Here is an 18,640-nt window from a genome sequence, read left to right as displayed (position 1 = left end):
ACAGGACCTTGGCCAATTGCAAGGGCCCCTGCTAAAACAGTTATGAGAGATAATTGTCCCTCCAGGGAGCTGGAGCCAACTGAAGCCTTATGTAGGCTGACCAGTCCTGCAGCAGGTAGGCTCTGTCTCTCTGGAGGAGCTGACTGGCTGGTTAAAGGGCCCTCACTTTGTTTCGTAGCCTTTGCTTTCTGCACTTCAGGGGAGACAGAGGGACTAATCCTTGAGTTAGTGGCAGATCCATGCCCTCTGGCTGGGGGAACTCTGAATAAGGTAATCATGGTTCTTCTCCTAAGGACATAGCCTGAACCTTCCACCTAAACATTAGGAAGAACTTCCTGACAGTAAGAGCTGTTCGGCAGTGGAATTTGCTACCAAGGAGTGTGGTGGAGTCTCCTTCTTTGGAGGTCTTAAAGCAGAGGCTTGACAGCCATATGTCAAGAATGCTTTGATGGTGTTTCCTGCTTGGCAGGGGGTTGGACTGGATGGCCCTTGTGGTCTCTTCCAACTCTATGATTCTATGAACCTCATCAGAAGCCTATGGAGTACACTGCAAGGTGCCTGGATTGTAATCCAAGACAGGTTGGGACTTTGCCTTTGATTATTTGGGCACGATTGTCTCGGGATAAGTTCATTTACAGGACAAAACCATATATGAGTTCAGAGGGGTCTAGAACACTGAAGGTTTAGCCAACTGCCTCCCATGTTGCAGCAACCAGATGGATGATGTTTCTTACAGCTAGGAGACTGGAGTTCTGTTTGCTTCCCGGGGAAGAAAAGTAGAGCTTTTCTTGTTATCAACCCACTGGGCTTGAGTGAAATGGACTGAAACAGTGTATTTATGGGAACTCTCAGAAGGAACCTCTTCTTGACAGAGCTCCAAAAAGTATCTACAGAGTTGCATAAAAAAAACCTCAAGTCTGCCTTGCTTATCCAAAGAAAGTCATTAGTGTTTTCTATCTTTGCGACCATGTACAAATACACCACATGGAGATCATTTGGTGCAATTAATTGCAGGGTCTATCATGCAAACTAGGAAGCTGCTTTACAAATGAGAGTCAAGTAACATAATCTACCAGGACAGGACAGGCTGATTTGGAGGTGAGCCAGAAATGAATCATCTCTCAGTTTTAACCTAAGCTAACCTGACCTGGATTTAGACCTACCCCGTGAGGCAGAATTTCAGTAGTCAATGTGCTCTGGGTAGAAAATGCATGAATATTGCGATTATATACTTTTAGTTGTGGATATTTTTATTGTGTAATTCAATATCTTGCTTATGTGTGGAGTTTTTGTTGCTGTTTTGTACTGGAAGTATGAAAGAACACCTGTTTCTGGAAATTATTCAGTTCTTTGTTGCCATTCAGTTAGCCCTTGTAATAACTTGAAAAGAAAGGCGCATGGAGAGTGCAAAGGGGATGCTGAAAGTCCTCTCTGAAAAGGATGGTATCTGAAGAAGTGTGCATGCACACGAAAGCTCATACCAAAATAAAAACTTAGTTGGTCTTTAAGGTGCTACTGAAGGAATTTTTTTTATTTTACTGAAAAGGATGGGAATTTGGAAAAAGCAGTGCATTTTAATAATGGCCCTTAGCCACAGTTTGATTGTTTGGACAAAATTAATTTCTTGGATACAATTTGTCATGGACAAGATATTAATCTTAACTTGACAGACCCTTCAGAAGTTAATTGGCAACATGTATGGGTAAAAATTCAACAGATCAAGTTATGAAGATGCCAACCATTCACAAAATAGTGAAGACCAGCTTAAATAAGCAAAGTGCATGCTTTGGGATAACATTTTGCTTATGTTTGTTCAGATAAAATAGCATATTTGCAGTTCTAACAGGGAGAATTTTAAGTGAACTCAAAAGTTAAAAGGCAAAGATTTTTGTGACATTATAAACTATTGTGTAATATGCTGGGAAATAAAACTGATTATGTGGAAAGAATGACAATATGATGGAGGTCTAGGTCACTATGGTGGTAAAATAGCCACCCAGACTTTTTAAAATGCCATCTAAATAGTTTTGTGATCCTCCTGGTTTGTTTGTTCTTCAGCTGTTCCTACTGTTAGCAAGAGAATTTTTTTCCTGATACGCAGCAGGGAGGTAGCTTAGCAGCAATGTGTGATGGGCAGCAGCGATAGCTTTGTCTTCCTGGAACCTGATCACATGTCTGAAACAGGGGATGTGAAAACTTCCCTCTTGAGATAAACTTAGTCATGTACTGTATTAGTTACCATGGGTTAAAGCTGTAATGCTATTATTGTTTACTAAATTTCTATATCACCCTTCATCCAAAGATCACAGGGCAATTTACAATATAAAATACATACCATAATAACAAACAAAAACAACACATGCACACACACACAGTTTAAAATGCCATTGTTGTTGTTGTTTAGTCGTTTAGTGGTGTCCGACTCTTCATGACCCCATGGACCATAGCACGCCAGGCACTCCTGTCTTCCACTGCCTCCTGCAGTTTGGTCAAATATTTGGTCAAACTGCAGTTTTGGTCAAAATGCCATAGATTGTTTAATTAGCCAAAGACCTGGGAGAAGAGGAATATTTTTGCCTGGCGCCTAAAGATATGTAACAAAGGCGCCAGATGAGCCTTCCTGGGGAGTGCATTCCACTTTAGACAGGTACTATATTCTCAAAATTACAGTGGTACCTCAGAAATTGAATGGAATCTGTTCTGAAAGTCTGTTCGACTTCCAAAATATTAAGAAACCAAGGCGCAGCTTCTGATTGGCTGCAGGAAGCTCCTGCAGTCAATCGGAAGTTGTGGAAGCTGTGTTGGATGTTCGGTTCCAAAGAACGTTTGCAAACCAGAACACTCACTTCCGGATTTACTTAATATTACTTTATCTACTTTATCAGCTGATATTAATCCAACATACTGAATGTAGGTTGTCTAGGATTTGAAAACAGATGAAAATTCAGTATTATCATGGTTGCTCAGTTTTTCAGTTTCCGAACTGCAAGAACAGTAAAAACCATCCTTCTAAAATCCACTTAATGCAATGCATTTTCTTTCTGCTAGCACTGATGTGTTCACTGTGTAGTGGGTTTCTGTTTAATGCTTCTACACATTTCAGAAGAAATAATGATGGCTAATTAGAATAGTTCAGGGATATTTTAGCAGGTTCTGTGTTTAGTGTGTTGGCAGTGAAAATAATTTCATTTCTGAGACTTCATTAATGCAAATAATCCAGAGGAGAGCTAAAAAAACACTGTTGTCAATGCTCTAGGCATAAACCAAAAATCTGGAAGAGATCCATAGCTTGTTTCCACATTCATAGGAGGATTCATATTATTATTATTTTAGCATTCAGGAATACAGATGCTACTGTTACACTAAATTTTAGAGAAATTGTGCAAATTTGCCAGTTTCACCAGGCCTCTAGAATTTTTTTGTGTCTCTAGGCTAGGGATGAGTGAAAATTTCAGTGTTGGTTTCTCTCAGTTTTCCCAATCAGTTCTTTACATTTCGATATGAGTTTGCAGTTTTCTTTTAAAATCCTCATGAAAACTACTCAGCGTTTTAGTCTGCATATACACATTGTTGTATGCAGTTTAGCCTAGTATACATATTTTTGCAAAGCAATGCATTTTTGGATGCTATTTTCCCTGATCCATGCGTTTTTATGACATAGAATTACTTGGCTGGGGAGTTGTGTTGCGAAATTTGGAGAAATGTGAATTTTGTTCTTTGCTTTGTGCATTGTCTCAGAAACAGCAAACTGAATCTAAGTTATTCCACATCCCTACTCGAGGCCATTAGAAATGTTTTAGTAGTGTTGTTACTAGTTTTAAACAAAATTGTGTTGATGAAGATGGCTGGCTGGCTGGCTGGCTGGGGCTTCCATTGCCTCTGCTCCTCCCTGTAGCTCCATCCTCCCAGATGTTCTCCAGCAGGTTCCCCAAACCCTCCACAACTGATTTGTGGGCACACAGGGAGCTGCAGAGAATGAGAGTGAAATGGGAAACCCCAATTAATTCATGGAAATCTATCCTGTTGGCAGGTTAGCGCTACTGGATGTCAGCCTGTTTTTATAATTGTGATTTTTTTTTTTAATAATTAACTGTGATTGGTGTGCGCCTTGTTATGAACCCTTGAATATCTGGGCTTTAGCTCATAATAGAATCACAAAATGTAACCAGTGGCAGCTTGATTGGCATAGGCATATCTTTCTCCAGCCCCAGTATGTGTTCTATTTTTGTGAGTCATCCTTATGACCACAGGTACCTGCCTTGTCTCTATGTGTTAAGAGAGAGAGAGAGATCCTTCTAGGAAAGACTTCCATTCAAAAGCAAATGCAAGATCTTTTTTCTAACAATAATAACCTGCCAAATGTTTACATAAGGCTTGAGTTGCTTGAAAAGAAGCTATTCTGTAAATTCACAGAAAAGATTAAAACAGTGAATCATGTAGACTTCACCTCATCACTTTCCCCCTCATTTGGAGGCAAACAAACACGCAGATAAATATACAGAGCAAGACACAGTCTGACTCTTAATTCCTCAAACCTGTAGGCCTGAAGCTTGCCATGTGGAATACATGCTTGAATCACTTGCATGAAGCCTGGTGGGAGCAGGGTTATTATCGTTCATTGACCCATTTAAGAGGCTCGCTCTCTCTGCTCTAGGATGCAGGCATGTGGCTGTATCTACTTATATCTAGCTTTATGTTGCTTCTCACACAATGCCCACATCTGCTCTTAAGAACCAGATCCTGGCAAAGTTGTCTTATTGAAAAATTCATTTTCACAATCTTTTAAGACAACATTTAATGAAAATTATATCTGTGAGGAGAATGGATTGTTTTATTTTTTTTCAAGCATGAAAGCTGCCATCCTCTCTAATAATTTTAAGAATAAGTTCAGTGCTATAGCCTTTTCTACATCAAGCTTTCTTCTCCAACCACACAAGTCCAAGCCTACCAACTGATTGTTTTTCTCCTGTAATGTTGGCATTAAGGAAACAAACTTTGGCAGTAGCGTATAGGAAACAAAGGATTGGTAGTATCAGAATCTATTTACACTTTACAAAGAAATGCATTGTGCTGAAATACAGGCAACTTGCACTTTTTGTTTCCCACTTTAGGGGCAATGTGCGAAGTGGAGACTTGTGGATCTTAGTGTGGGAGTTTGCCTATCATAGTTAGTCACAACCAAGATCCCAAACCATCTTTTGAACCTCATCTACAAGCAGACTTTGGTTTGAGAAAGCCATAGTTTGCACTATTTGGACACCAATTGGAAACAGACATTACTCTTCATGTGTGGCGGAGGGGGAAGGGGAAATGTATGAGCTCAACATTAACTCATTCATTATCTTCCAAATCAGGGTTTGGAGTGTTGTCTGATTGTGGCTGTTGTGTCAAGAGCATGTTGGTGACTTTTGGAAGGTTCCGGTTTGCTGTTGTTTGGTTTCTTTTCATTCCAGTTGGTGAAGTTGTTGATAGTAGACTTTAGCTCCAAGTCAGAGGAGCTGGCCTGTGAGGAGACAGAGGTGAAGGGAGATGGTCTCTGTTATCTCACAAAGAGGAATACCTGCACTGGGATAGATGGAGGTAGTCAAAAAGGTTAATGAGAGGAGTCAACAACCTTTTTGGACCTGGGGGTACATTTCAAATTTTGAAAGTGTGCTGAGGGCTCCAGTTACAAAATGACTACCATGGGGCATGGCATAACACAAAACAGCTGTTGGGGGGCATTGCATAATATAAAAATGAAGCCATTGCTGCTTTTCTACTCTTTGCCTCCATAGAATCATAGAGTTGGAAGAGACCACAAGGGCCATCCAGTCCAACCCCCTGCCGAGCAGGAAACACCATCAAAGCATTCTTGACATATGCCTATCAAGCCTCTGCTTAAAGACCTCCAAAGAAGGAGACTCCACAACACTCCTTGGTAGCAAATTCCACTGCCGAACAGCTCTTACTGTCAGGAAGTTCTTCCTAATGTTTAGGTGGAATCTTCTTTCTTGTAGTTTGAATCCATTGCTCTGTGTCCGCTTCTCTGGAGCAGCAGAAAACAATCTTTCTCCCTCCTCCATATGACATCCTTTTATATATTTGAACATGGCTATCATATCACCCCTTAACCTTCTCTTCTCCAGGCTAAACATACCCAGCTCCCTAAGCCGTTCCTCATAAGGCATCATTTCCAGGCCTTTGACCATTTTGGTTGCCCTCCTCTGGACACGTTCAAGCTTGTCAGTATCCTTCTTGAACTGTGGTTCATAGAATCATAGAGTTGGAAGAGACCACCAGTCCAACCCCCTGCCAAGCAGGAAACACCATCAAAGCATTCTTGACATATGCCTGTCAAGCCTCTGCTTAAAGACCTCCAAAGAAGGAGACTCCACCACACTTCTTGGTAGCAAATTCCACTGCCGAACAGCTCTTATCAATCATAGCTCTGACTTCACTAATTGGCTGAAAACACTTACAGACAGGAGCAGCCAGGCTATTTCCTTTCATAGAAATTGCTTTGAAAGGTGCTTGAACTTTTTGCTTCATAACATTTTTTTTCTAGGAGGACTAGAGACTTAGTGTGCAGCACCTTCCTGAGGGCACCAACGAAGACCTTCCTAGGTGCCCTGGCACCCTCAGATGGTGGGTTGGTGACCCCTCTTTTCAATGGCTTAAGAAATAGTACCAATAAAGTTATGGCCTGCTAGCCCCAAATTATGTGGTATTTTCTCTTCCTTTTGGGCAGGGGGTCTTGGCTCAATCTGTGCTCTTATGATTTTGTTGATTTTTGATTACTTCAGTAAGATTACTGCTAAGAGAGAATTACTGTAAAGAGAAGTTTGAGGAACTTCACACTTCCTAAGGAAATCTAAGTTGACGTACATATGTACAACATACTAATATAGCAGTGATGAATTTGTGGTAAATGACTTGTAGTTAGGCAGGAAGCATGAGGTCACACCATCTGCTAAATGGCCAGCCACAAATGCTATAGTGTTAGGGGCCCAACTGCCTAGTGGGTTGTCACATCTCATTAGTTTCTCTGAAGAAAAGCATTATCCAGTTATTAAATTTATACAATGCACAGGCTCCTTTTGGGGCTGGGGGAGAAAGTATGGCATGCACAGCTTTAGAAAGATCCATAAACCTTACTTTGTAAAGACTTCCTTCTGTTTATCAACACAATGCAGCCTGTCAGATCTAATGCCTAGCTGAAATTTAATCCACGGCTCTGAGAGAACAATGAAGTTAAACGGGTATATGAGAGTTTCTGGAATCTAAATTCTAGGTAAATTAACAATTTAACTGCATCTCCCCCCCCCCAGTTCATGCCTGACTGATGCCTACTTTTAGACAATGGTTCATATAAGGGCCTCGTGCTGTTATGCCAGAGATTTAGTTAAGAGATCAGTGCTTATAATCTCTCTCTAACTTCTTGGGCCACAGTTTTACAATAATAGTTTATCCCTTTGGAAATCGTATTTACTTCCTACACTTTTTGAGGAAACTGTCTCACAAGGCCCACATTCTTTTTACATTTTGGGGCTCCATGGTGGTGTCTTGAGATAGGATTGTTTTGCATACACATCATTTGATTAGGTGTTTCATTAACTGGTGAAGGCATTTTTGTAGGACAGCTTCACTAATAATATTGTGGAGGAAAGAAGGGCATCTCTTGGTGTCTCTTCTAGATCACAAATGGTGACTTGGTCAGCATAATTCCGTTCAGCTGCTGTTTGTTTTGTTTTTAGCAATGCAAGGTATTCATTCTGCGCAGGTCTTAGACTTCTGCCTGAAAATTCTACCCCAACAGCACCAGTGTTTATAATCACAGGAAGCATGCAATGCCAATATAGAATTTATGGGTCAACAGATTCTAAATCAGATTAGCCTTGAAATGTTCTGCAGCAGAGAAAGGCTCTAGTTCTTTCTGTGTCTGAATATTTTTAATCCTCCATAAGGGATTATAAGGGGCACAATGCTGGTATTACATAGATAACTAGTCTCTCCTTGGTTTACCTTCATAGGCAACAAGACCTTTCACCCATTTCCAGAAAAGAATAATGCATGCCATTGTGTTTTAGGGTCTCAGTAGCCTGAAATGCTCGTTAACAAAATCCAGTTCTTTAATTCATTTTGTACACTTCCACTTTCAAGAAAAATAATACATGTAATTTTAAAAATGCTTTTACGCTTGGGTTAAATACTGTGGGGAAGCAGCAGTGTATACATTGCTTAATGTGGCTAGACCAGTTGTGCAATCCTGGGAAAATACAGTTACTTAATATGGTAATGCCAGTTGTGAAACACTGTGATGCAGGCAAGGGGAACCCGTGGCCTCCCAGAGGATGTTGCACTTCAATTCCCATCATCCCTAGCAAGCATAACCAGTGGCCCAGGGATGATGGAAGCTGTAGTTTTTATGTCTGTTTGTAGCTTCCTTTCTCCTGAACTGGGGTTCAAGACAACTTACAACATTTTAAAAAGTCACGGTCATGAAAGCAAACTAGTTAAACACAATAGTTAAAAAATAAAACACAATTAAAACTGGCACTGAGTTACTGATTGCCCTGATAGCAGCCCAGTGGTCAACATCATTGGCACCTAGTTTTCACTGCCGGGCTAAGACCTGAAAAAGAAGGTCTTAGCCTGGCAGTGGAGAGATAACAAGGAGGGAGCCTGTCAAACCTTTCTTGGGAGGGAATTTCACAATATGGGAGCCGCCACAGAAAAGGCTGTCTCTTGTATCACCACCAGCTGTGCCTCTGATGTTGATGGGACCGCAAGAAGATGCTCAGCTGAGGATCATAGCACCTGGACAGATTTGTAAGGGGAGATAAAGATCTTTCAGGTATCCTGTGCCCCAGCCACATACGGCTTTATAGGTGATAACCATCACTTTGAATTGTGACCAGAAACAGACCAGTGGCCAGTTGTTTTCACAAGGGAGTAACAGGCTCCCTGCAGCTAGCCCCAGTGAGCAGTCCGGCTGCAGCGTTCTGGACCAGATGAAACTTCCAAACGTTTTTCAAAGGCAGTTGCACAGAGAGCATGTTGCAGTGGTCCAACAGAGAAGTAACTATGGCATGCATCACCATGGGCAGATCTGACATGTCAGTAGTTTAACAACACCTGGAGCACAGGTTCCCGTATACCTGCTGTACTGCCTGGATCCAAATTTCTATTTCCCCCCCCCTGCAGTTAAGTCATTTCCATCAAGCTAGTGAAGTTTACTGAACAATTGCCATACGTTCTCACCCAGCACACATTATTCTTGTTCGGAGGTGGACGTCTCTGACAGCGTTCATTGTAAACCTTCTTTGACACTGGCAGCTTAAACGCAGCTTGCGAGATACACTTAAGGCTGTACCTTGACAAATAATTTATGATGAGCACTTTTCAGTATGCAGTTGGTATTTTTTGAAAGGCGTGAACAAGGAGTGACATTTTATCTTGTTTTCAACTCCTTTTCATACTGTGAAGATTCCTGGAAATCAGTGAGGCTTGCGTTTTCAAGACTGTTCAAGAGCCAAGTATATTGGAAGCCTCTTATATGTTTGTCAGAATGTCTGCATAAACACAAAGGATGGGGGTATAGCAGCTGGAGCAGTCTGCTAAAATCAATGCAGACATTACAAGCAAACCCTAGGCCTTTTCTTTCAAATCTGCCTTTTCAGTGACTGATGAAGATGAAAATGATTGACTTACTGAATGTCAAAGTTGCTTTCTCACATTCACTTCCTGCTGTTCTGTGACCATAGCAGAGTCCTGCTGGATGAGACCAAGGGCCCATCTAGTTCAGCATCCTGGCCTGGATCTAGACACATCAAAGAAGTGTTTCAGTCTAAAGCGTCATACATTTAAACAGGGAAAACAGATAGGAAAAAAATGGGACTCCATGTCGCCATCTAGTGGCACAGTGTAATATCACACATACAACGCATATAAATCACTTTTTCTTTACCAGTCTAGCTGAGTCCCTGTTCTCACAGCAGCAACTTGATGCCATTGGGAAGCCCACAATCATCAGGACCAGGATTGCAACCGCATTCTCCCACTCACATTTTCCAGCAACTGGAACCCAGAGGCAACCTACCTCTGTTCCTGGAAGTTAACAAATAGCCATTGGTAGTATTCTCACCCATCAATTTGTCTAATCCCATTTTTAAAGTCATCTTTAAAATGGGATATCACTATATCCTGTGGATATCTTAGTTTCACTGTTTTATTTATTTATCAATTCATAAAATTTATGCACCATTTGATTGTAAAAGCAAACAAAACTTAAGCGGTTTGCAAAAAAAAGAGACAAGACAATACATTTTATCAATAAGAAGAATTAGAAACAATGATTTGAGACTTTCAAAAAGTTGAAATAATAAACTAAAAAGAGGTTAAAGCTCGCATCAACTTTCTAAATATCTGGGTAAAGGTAAAGGGACCCCTGACCATTAGGTCCAGTCGCGGACAACTCTGGGGTTGTGGTGCTCATCTGGCTGAGGGAGCCGGCGTACAGCTTCCAGGTCATGTGGCCAGCATGAGAAAGCCGCTTCTGGTGAACCAGAGCAGCACATGGAAATGCAGTTTACCTTCCCGCTGTAGCGGTACATATTTATCTACTTGCACTTTGCCGTGCTTTCGAACTGCTAGGTTGACAGGAGCAGGGACCGAGCAACGGGAGCTCACCCCGTCGTGGGGATTTGAACCGCCGACCTTCTGATCAGCAAGCCCTAGGCTCTGTGGTTTAGACCACGGCGCCACCCGCATCCCATACTAGGGGAAAGTTGGTAGGTAATAAAATGGTGAAGAGCTTTTATTTGCAACAAATAAATCTTCACTGTTTATGTTCTCCTTGTAAGATTTTTCAAGAACATGGAAAAATACAGAGAAGTTCTCTCAGCAGAGCATATTTTTATTACATAATTGAATATCAAACCAAGCACTTAAATTGAGGCTACCTGACTAGGTCTAGCTTGTGTAGAGACTAGTGACAGCTTGAGTCTTAAATCAATCTTGGGGTGCAAGTACTTCAGATTCCAATCCACTAGAATGACTAGGAAGACATGGGGTGAATGTCTAAACATTGCACCACCTTCTTTTGCAGGTTTCAAGACCTTGTTGAAAGGAATTTCAGGAAAGTTCAGCAGTGGAGAACTTGTGGCCATTATGGGTCCTTCTGGAGCTGGAAAGTCAACGCTCATGAACATCTTGGCAGGATACAGGTAAGTGAGGGCATCAGTCAATTCCCAAATCATGTTGTTTAGATATAACTAATTTTAAGTCTGCAGCTAAACTTGTAATATGTGAGACGACAAACATGTGCTTGTAAATGTACTGTATGCATAGAGTGCAGTTATGCCCATTGGAGAAGCAGGATTGGCTTTGTCATATTTACTCACTGTCACAAACTTGCATTTGCTGTCATATATAATACGTAGAAGAACCCTAGGTCTAATCCTTGTTCTTAAGCAAATCATTTCACCTTGTATTTATAAATCATATTTTATGTTATTTTTATTTTTAAAAGCTTAATACATAGCAGCAACACTGTTGCTCAAACCTGCTCCTGCAGATTTGGATTCCCTGGTTTAAAGTCTACACGTGTTTTGATAAGACAAATATTTTCACTCATGGTGCGGCATGATTGAGAGAACTCCAGAGATTTAGAAGTAAATACTATGCCACCTGCTCCGAGGGCTGATTTGCTCATTGCAGTCTTCTGAATGTAGGACTTGTCTGCAATCTCATGATTTCCAAAACAGCCTTGGAGCTCTCGGTGAGTCAGATGAGTGAGTGAGATCACTTCACACATTGTGTTAACATGCATCTGCAGAAGCAGAATTGACTTGCATATCTTTTTTAAAAAAATGTAAAGTACACTTAGGGATAGGAGAAAATTTGATTCAGTTCACCTTTAAAGGCAAACCTGCCTAATTCACACTTTAAGAACCAAAGCATAGCTATGCTTAAAAATGTACACTTGTCCTAATTTGGGAATGAAATTTTCTAGCCAAGCAACGTTTACAAAAATGGAGAGTGTGCCTAAACGTTAATATGATAGTGAGAATACCATAACAATGCATTGTTTTAGGGGAAATTGCTTGCAAAAGTAAGTACATTAGTCAAATCTGCATACATAAGGCTAAATTTGCACCAAAATGCAGATGAACTTCCATGAGGATTTTTTTTTTAACGAAAATTGATCATTTTATTACAAATTCATAAAATATTATATGCATAAAAATGGCAGATTTGTGCAGAAAGGAATTCAAGACTGAAAAATGGGAAACAGAGAACTGTATTTGATAAGTAAGTCAGTCCCTAAGTGTGCCGGCCCTTAGCTTTGTCTGCCCCTAAAGGATGTGAAGGAAAGTGTCATGCTCTTTTTATTTTCTCGACCAATTTCAGAGAGACTGGGATGAAAGGAGAGATCCTCATCAATGGACAACCCCGTGATCTGCGCTCTTTCCGCAAAGTGTCCTGTTACATAATGCAAGATGACATGCTACTTCCACATCTTACTGTCCAAGAAGCCATGATGGTAATTGAACCATATTCAACCTGAACGTCACCATCCTTTATAAGGCTGTTACCCTGTGTGCTGTTACCCTGACAAACCTCTTTGCAGGCTTAAGTGCTGCAATGTGAAGCAGTCTGTAGACTTGACCCCTCTGCTCTTGCCTTGGAGCAGACAATGAGAAGTTTGGTTTGTAGCTCAAGGGAAGAAATCCCATTTTATTCATTATTTACGGAACTTCTAAACTGCCCTTCATCAAAATAATTCCCAGAGCGGTTCGCAGGCATTAAATAAGCAATCAATAAAACACAACTGAAATGATAAAACCTTCATCATCAAAAACTTTCCAGAGTGGTTAACAAACATTAAATAATTAAAGAAATACAATTAAGATGATAAAACCTAGGGGGGGGGGACATCAATCAACATGTCTAAAAACCCTTATGAACAGTAAAACAATCAAAAACAGCAGGCTTTCATCAAACAAACAAACAACCCTAGGACCAGTGCTTTTTTCTGGGGGTATGCAGGGGTACGCAATACAACATTTTGTGAATCTTTGTACTTTTGTCCATTTACTGTATTTATTTTCCCTCATTTGAACTATAAAATGGTTATTTTCTTGAGTCAAAATGAGAGCACCCCTAAACATTTTTGGGGGGGCGGAGGGGGGGAAACACTGCCTAGGATATTGTGCATTGGTAGAATTTAACTGGATTTTCCAAAGGCCTGGGTACCAGAAGCCCAGTAATGTGGTGACTGTCCATGCCTACAGGGGACCACTATTGTGACCATGGGTGCAGGCTGATAATCAGAGCAACACTACAAAGGCGGCCTTCTCCTGCCACTACCATCCCCAACAGGGCAATGAGATGGGCCTCCCTTGCCTATCTCACTTCATGGAGAGGATTCAGATGAGAATTTGTGAGGAACAATAACTAGATATTCATATTTCTTTCTTTCTTTTTTAAAGGAGTCTCATTTACCAAATCTTTAAAGGGCTGATTCATCCTTTACTCTGCACCCCTTCTTTTCAAATCTGGGAGTCACTCATTTGCACACAGGAGTTAAAGCTGTAGTGTATGAAGCAAAAACACATTGATATCCTAATGTGTGTAGAAAGTGTGGCTCCATGTATAGAAGAGGCTGTCTTGCCAGTGGCAAGTCTTTGAAATATCCTTTCCAGCCTGCTGCATCTAACTAAGGCTTATCTTCCTGTGATTTCAATTTAATGATAGTCCAAGGTCTTTGGGAACGACCAAAATACACTTGCCTCTTCCTTCGTTTCCCTTTCAACAAGGCTGCTTGTTCCATAAACAAGCACTGGGCTAGGAGGCAAAGGCAGCCGCCTTTGGCCTAGTGCCAGAGAGGCTGATTTGAGCTGACGAATCTAAAAATGTCCGCTGTCCAAGCTTCTGTGAAATCCACTTGGCAGTTTTGTGCAGAGACCTGAAGAGTGTTCAGTTACAGGGTCAACTGCTCTGGGATGGCCTGGTCAAACCCAAGCTACTCCTTTTCCAGTGAGTAAATGCATTATTATACTGAGGACTTTTTGGGAAAATATTTATTTAAATGTTATTTAAACATATCTTCTAAGATCAAAAGATTCAGAGTAGGTTTTTTTAAAAAAATTGCAGCTGCCCACAGGAAAATAATAAATACAACAAATCTGCTGCTATCAGCCACTGTTTTTGCTTTGTCAATACCTTCATGTCTCATTTGCTTTGTCAGAGGCAGTATGGTACTCCATTTGCTGGGAATCACAGGTGGGAAGAGTGGAGTTGTGTTCTGGTCCTGCTTGCAGGCTTCCCAGAAGGCAGCTGGGTGGCCACACTGAGAACAGGATGCTAGACTAGATCCAGCAGGCTCTCAAGTCCAAGTGTCTTTGTGTGATTACCCATCGTTTATTCAGAAAGCAATTCATTGACTCAAAGAGAGAGACAGATCAGAACTCTGAATCTTCCTGGTTTTTTGAGAGACCAGGAAATTGCAGGGAGGGAGGCATAAAGAGGGGTTCCCACAGTATAAAAATATGGACTTCCTCCTTGTGTTTAAATACAATGGGGACCTATGTAAGATGTTTACATGAATAAAGCTTACCTTTCCATAGCAACTTGAGCCAAGCTGAACCAGTCTGAAGGGATGAGAGGTGTACATAGTGTTTTATCAATTTGTTCTCCTCTCTCATCAAACTGATTTCCAATCTTCCCAAGTGTGCCATCCAGGCAACTCTTCTTCCTAAGGTTTTTGCGATCATGAGAAACCATTTTAATACAGAGTCAGGGAGGAAAAGAGGTGGTAAGGGACTCAAGACAGAAGCATTGCTTGTGTGAAAGCATTCTAATCTCAAAGGCATCCTGTGTATAGGAGCTTCAATTATCTAAGAGAAGGCTCCGAATTAAGCCACATCTGCACTATACATTTAAAGTAGTATCATGTCACTTTAAACAGTCATGGCATTCCCCCAAAGCATCCTGGGAACTGTGGTTAGTCAATCGTGTTGATAGTTGATGGAGTCCTCAGAGATGAGTGTCTAACAAGGATTATGTTTGGCCTAATATTTCAGGTATCTGCTCATCTGAAACTTCAGGAAAAAGATGAAGGCAGGAGGGAAATGGTATGTATAGTACTTTGCTCAAGGAATAAATGTGAAACATACTGAATATTTTTTAATGTAATTGCAAAAACTGAGATAAAAATTAGTTCCTCCTTGCTTGTGGGGGATGAAATATGTATGCAGCACTCTATAACAAAGGCATTTAGGGTATACTATAGGAATTTTGTGCTTTTGGGGGTGAGGGCAGATTGAAGACTGCTTATTAAAAAGAAGCCCCAGCTGTTTGCCTACCATTTATAGAACCAGCAGTTAATGATTAAGTTTCACTCAATGTAAGAATAAAATACGAAAGAAAAGAATGTTCAGACAATTATCAGGATGCTTCATTTAACAACTGGATATCATGATCTTAGCTAGATTTGCAGCTCAGCTTTTGATCTTGTGTAGACAGCAGTATAAATAGTAGTTTGGGGTATGTGGTTAAAAAGAAATTTGTTGTTGCAGAGAGCGTTGCAAACAGTGAGTTAAAGAGATCACTGATGAACATTCCCAAATTGAGCAGCACTGAACTCCCCACACTTCAGCTAATGGGTGGTAGGGATTCAATCCTGCTTGCTGCAGGGATTGGCTCATGCAGCTGATCCAGACACATCTCTACCTGCCCCACACCTGACAGCAGATATGACATCAGGTGTACATGGTTTTTGAAAATTGCCCCAGTGGACCAAACAGGGGGGGGGGGCTGATTTCGTTTGCAGGCTGGAGGCTCCCCATCCTGTTGAATGTGGATAACACTTGTGAAGACCCTTTGAAATACTGTGTTGTCCCTCATTTCAGGTAAAGGAGATCCTGACAGCTCTGGGTTTGCTGTCCTGTGCCACTACGAGGACTGGAAGCCTTTCAGGGGGGCAGAGAAAGCGTCTCGCTATTGCTTTGGAGCTGGTGAACAACCCGCCAGTTATGTTTTTTGATGAACCTACCAGGTAATTTGTATTCCTAAGTAAAGATGGCATCATCATCATCATCATTTTTTAGTGCATGCCTTGCAGTACTGCATTGACCCATAGCCCACCCTCCAAGGGTCATGTGGTAAAGTGTGTGGGGCCAAGGCAGAAAACCAATACTTTAAAAAAATTAAATACTTGATTGCTAGAATGCATGTAAAGGTAAAGGGTAAAGGGACCCCTGACCATTAGGTCCAGTCATGACCGACTCTGGGGTTGCGGCGCTCATCTTGCATTATTGGCCGAGGGAGCCGGCGTACAGCTTCCAGGTCATGTGGCCAGCATGACAAAGCCGCTTCTGGCAAACCAGAGCAGCACACGGAAACGCTGTTTACCTTCCCGCTGGAGCGGTACCTATTTATCTACTTGCACTTTGATGTGCTTTCGAACTGCTAGGTTGGCAGGAGCTGGGACTGAGCAACGGGAGCTCACCCCATCACGGGGATTCGAACCGCCGACCTTCTGATCGGCAAGCCCTAGGCTCTGTGGTTTAACCCACAGCGCCACCCGTGTCCCAGAATGCATGTAGTAGATTATTATTCCCTATTATTCTTTCATCTTTTATCCAAAGCCAATCCCTTCACTTCATTAATCCCCACAACCCATTCTAGTTTTAGTTTATTTAAAACTGATTATCATTCAATCTAATTATTCCTTCTTCCACCCAAAGGTAGTTCCTTCACTTCCTTAATCTTCCCACCCCTGAACTCTTTCTGTTTTTATTTTATTTCATGTTTTGCTTTGTTTATATGGTTCCAGTTCTACTCCCTCCATTCCACCCCCACCCCCAAACCCCTAACAATGAATTTTATGTGCTCACCAGTACCTTTTAAAGCAGAGGTTGGATGACTATCTGTCATGGATGCTTTAGTTGAGATTCCTGCATTGCAGGGGGTTTCAACCAGATCAGCCTTACAGTTCTATGGTTCAATATATGATGCTGACTTCACTAGTTCCAATTCTGCTGATTGCTGACAGTTGGTGCCATTGTTTCTCCTGCTGTGATGCCTTCAGCAGCAATCTCTGGCTGCCAATGAATCACAGGCAACTTCCAAGCAGCGCTGTTAATAGGGCACCCAGAAGTTGCAATGCAGAACCCAAAATGCGGTGCCCCAGGGGTTGGGAAGCCTGGGTTTATAAAACAGAAGGCCACAGTGGCAGCCAGAAGTGTACTGAGATGTGTAAGGTCCCAGATCCTTTGAAAACTAGAACGTATATTGTTGGCCAACAAGTGCAAGATACGAAAAGCTGAAAGTGAGGTGGAGAGAGAAGGGTGCTTTAGGGAACAGAAGTCATTCTAGCATAATGGAGCATGTTAAGAGCAATCTTGTAGCTGCCAAGCAAAAATGTGAAAAACCAGGGAGAGCCAATGGTGGTTTGGAAATATCCCCTCCTGCCCAAACCCTGTTGGGATTGTGGAGCTTCTATTCTTTTAATTCTAAGGGGCTATTATGAACATCAGCGAGAGAGAAAGCAAGCCTGACAAACTCCTTTTCTTCTTAGCGGCCTGGACAGTGCATCCTGCTTTCAAGTCGTATCCTTGATGAAGGCTTTAGCCCAGGGTGGTCGGTCCATTATCTGCACTATACACCAGCCCAGTGCCAAACTCTTTGAGCAATTTGACCAGGTACTTATTTTGATTTCTTCTTTGCCACACGCATGGATGTATAAAGAGTACACTCACAGCTGCATCTTATTTCCTGGGCCACAATACTGTATCTGAGATCTCATTGCACTGATATACAGATAGAATAGCTTCCCAGACTCACTTCATAGCCGAGAGTATGTATTTTTCCTCTCTCTCTCTCCTCCTTGCTGCATAAGCTTCATGTGAAGCTCAGTAGTATCTATGCTGACTGGCAGTGCCATTCCAGAGTCATTCAGAGAGGGGGCTTTCCAACCCCTATCTGGAGAAGTCAGGGATTGAAGCTGGATGGAAAGAAGATGCACTCCCACAGAACCATGGCTATTCTGTCCTGAGGTGGCCTTAAAGGCAGTTCCACTCCACATATACTCAGGAAACTTTGCTACCTCAGAAGATCCTCGGGGAGACTGCTTGTTTGAAAATGCCTGCATGTTGACACCCCCTTTTTATATGGAAACCTTTTGTGTCACAGAGAAGTCAATGGACTGATAGGTTGTTATTGAGGGATGGATCTTGATGGTTCCTGGGGATCAATTCACACAGGGAACCTAATGTACACCAGCCTGGAGGTGATTTTAATGATCATGGCAGCACATTTTTCCGTCATTCCAGTTGGAAAAAATGGCTTCCCAGGAGCCACAGCTGGTATTGGGTGACACTTTAAAGTTCTCTGAGGGCCTCATTAAACATTATCTGCTGATGCATGCAAATAAACCATAGCTGCCAAGTCTCCCGTTTTCCCCGGGAAATCTCAGTTTTTCTAGCTGTTACTAGCTGAAAAAATGGATTTTTTTGTTTTTCCCTGGTTTATTCTGGCGTGGTGGCCATTTTGGAACTGGGCGGAGCATGTTCAGAAGTGACTTTTGATGCTGCTTTGCCCAGTTCCAAAATGGCTGCAGTGCGACTTCTGGCGCGGAGGCCATTTTGGAACT

General features: G+C 41.7%; 1 protein-coding gene across 2 annotated transcripts in view; it reads left to right on the top strand.

The window, feature by feature from the left end:
• Positions 1–18,640, top strand: part of ABCG1 (ATP binding cassette subfamily G member 1) — a 45,838-nt gene that overhangs the window by 14,533 nt on the left and 12,665 nt on the right. For both annotated transcript variants that reach the window (XM_035115537.3, XM_035115538.3), the window contains exons 3-7: positions 11,090–11,207; positions 12,394–12,526; positions 15,069–15,119; positions 15,897–16,042; positions 17,567–17,690. In XM_035115537.3, coding sequence (XP_034971428.3) covers positions 11,090–11,207; positions 12,394–12,526; positions 15,069–15,119; positions 15,897–16,042; positions 17,567–17,690 — 572 coding nt within the window. The remainder of the gene's footprint in view (positions 1–11,089; positions 11,208–12,393; positions 12,527–15,068; positions 15,120–15,896; positions 16,043–17,566; positions 17,691–18,640) is intronic.

Source organism: Zootoca vivipara, chromosome 4 (genome assembly GCF_965207765.1).
Source record: "Zootoca vivipara chromosome 4, rZooViv2.hap1.1, whole genome shotgun sequence".
Classification (NCBI taxonomy): Eukaryota; Metazoa; Chordata; class Lepidosauria; order Squamata; family Lacertidae; genus Zootoca; species Zootoca vivipara.
The sequence above is the reverse complement of the archived record's forward strand: the minus strand, read 5'-3'. Positions and strand labels throughout refer to the sequence as shown.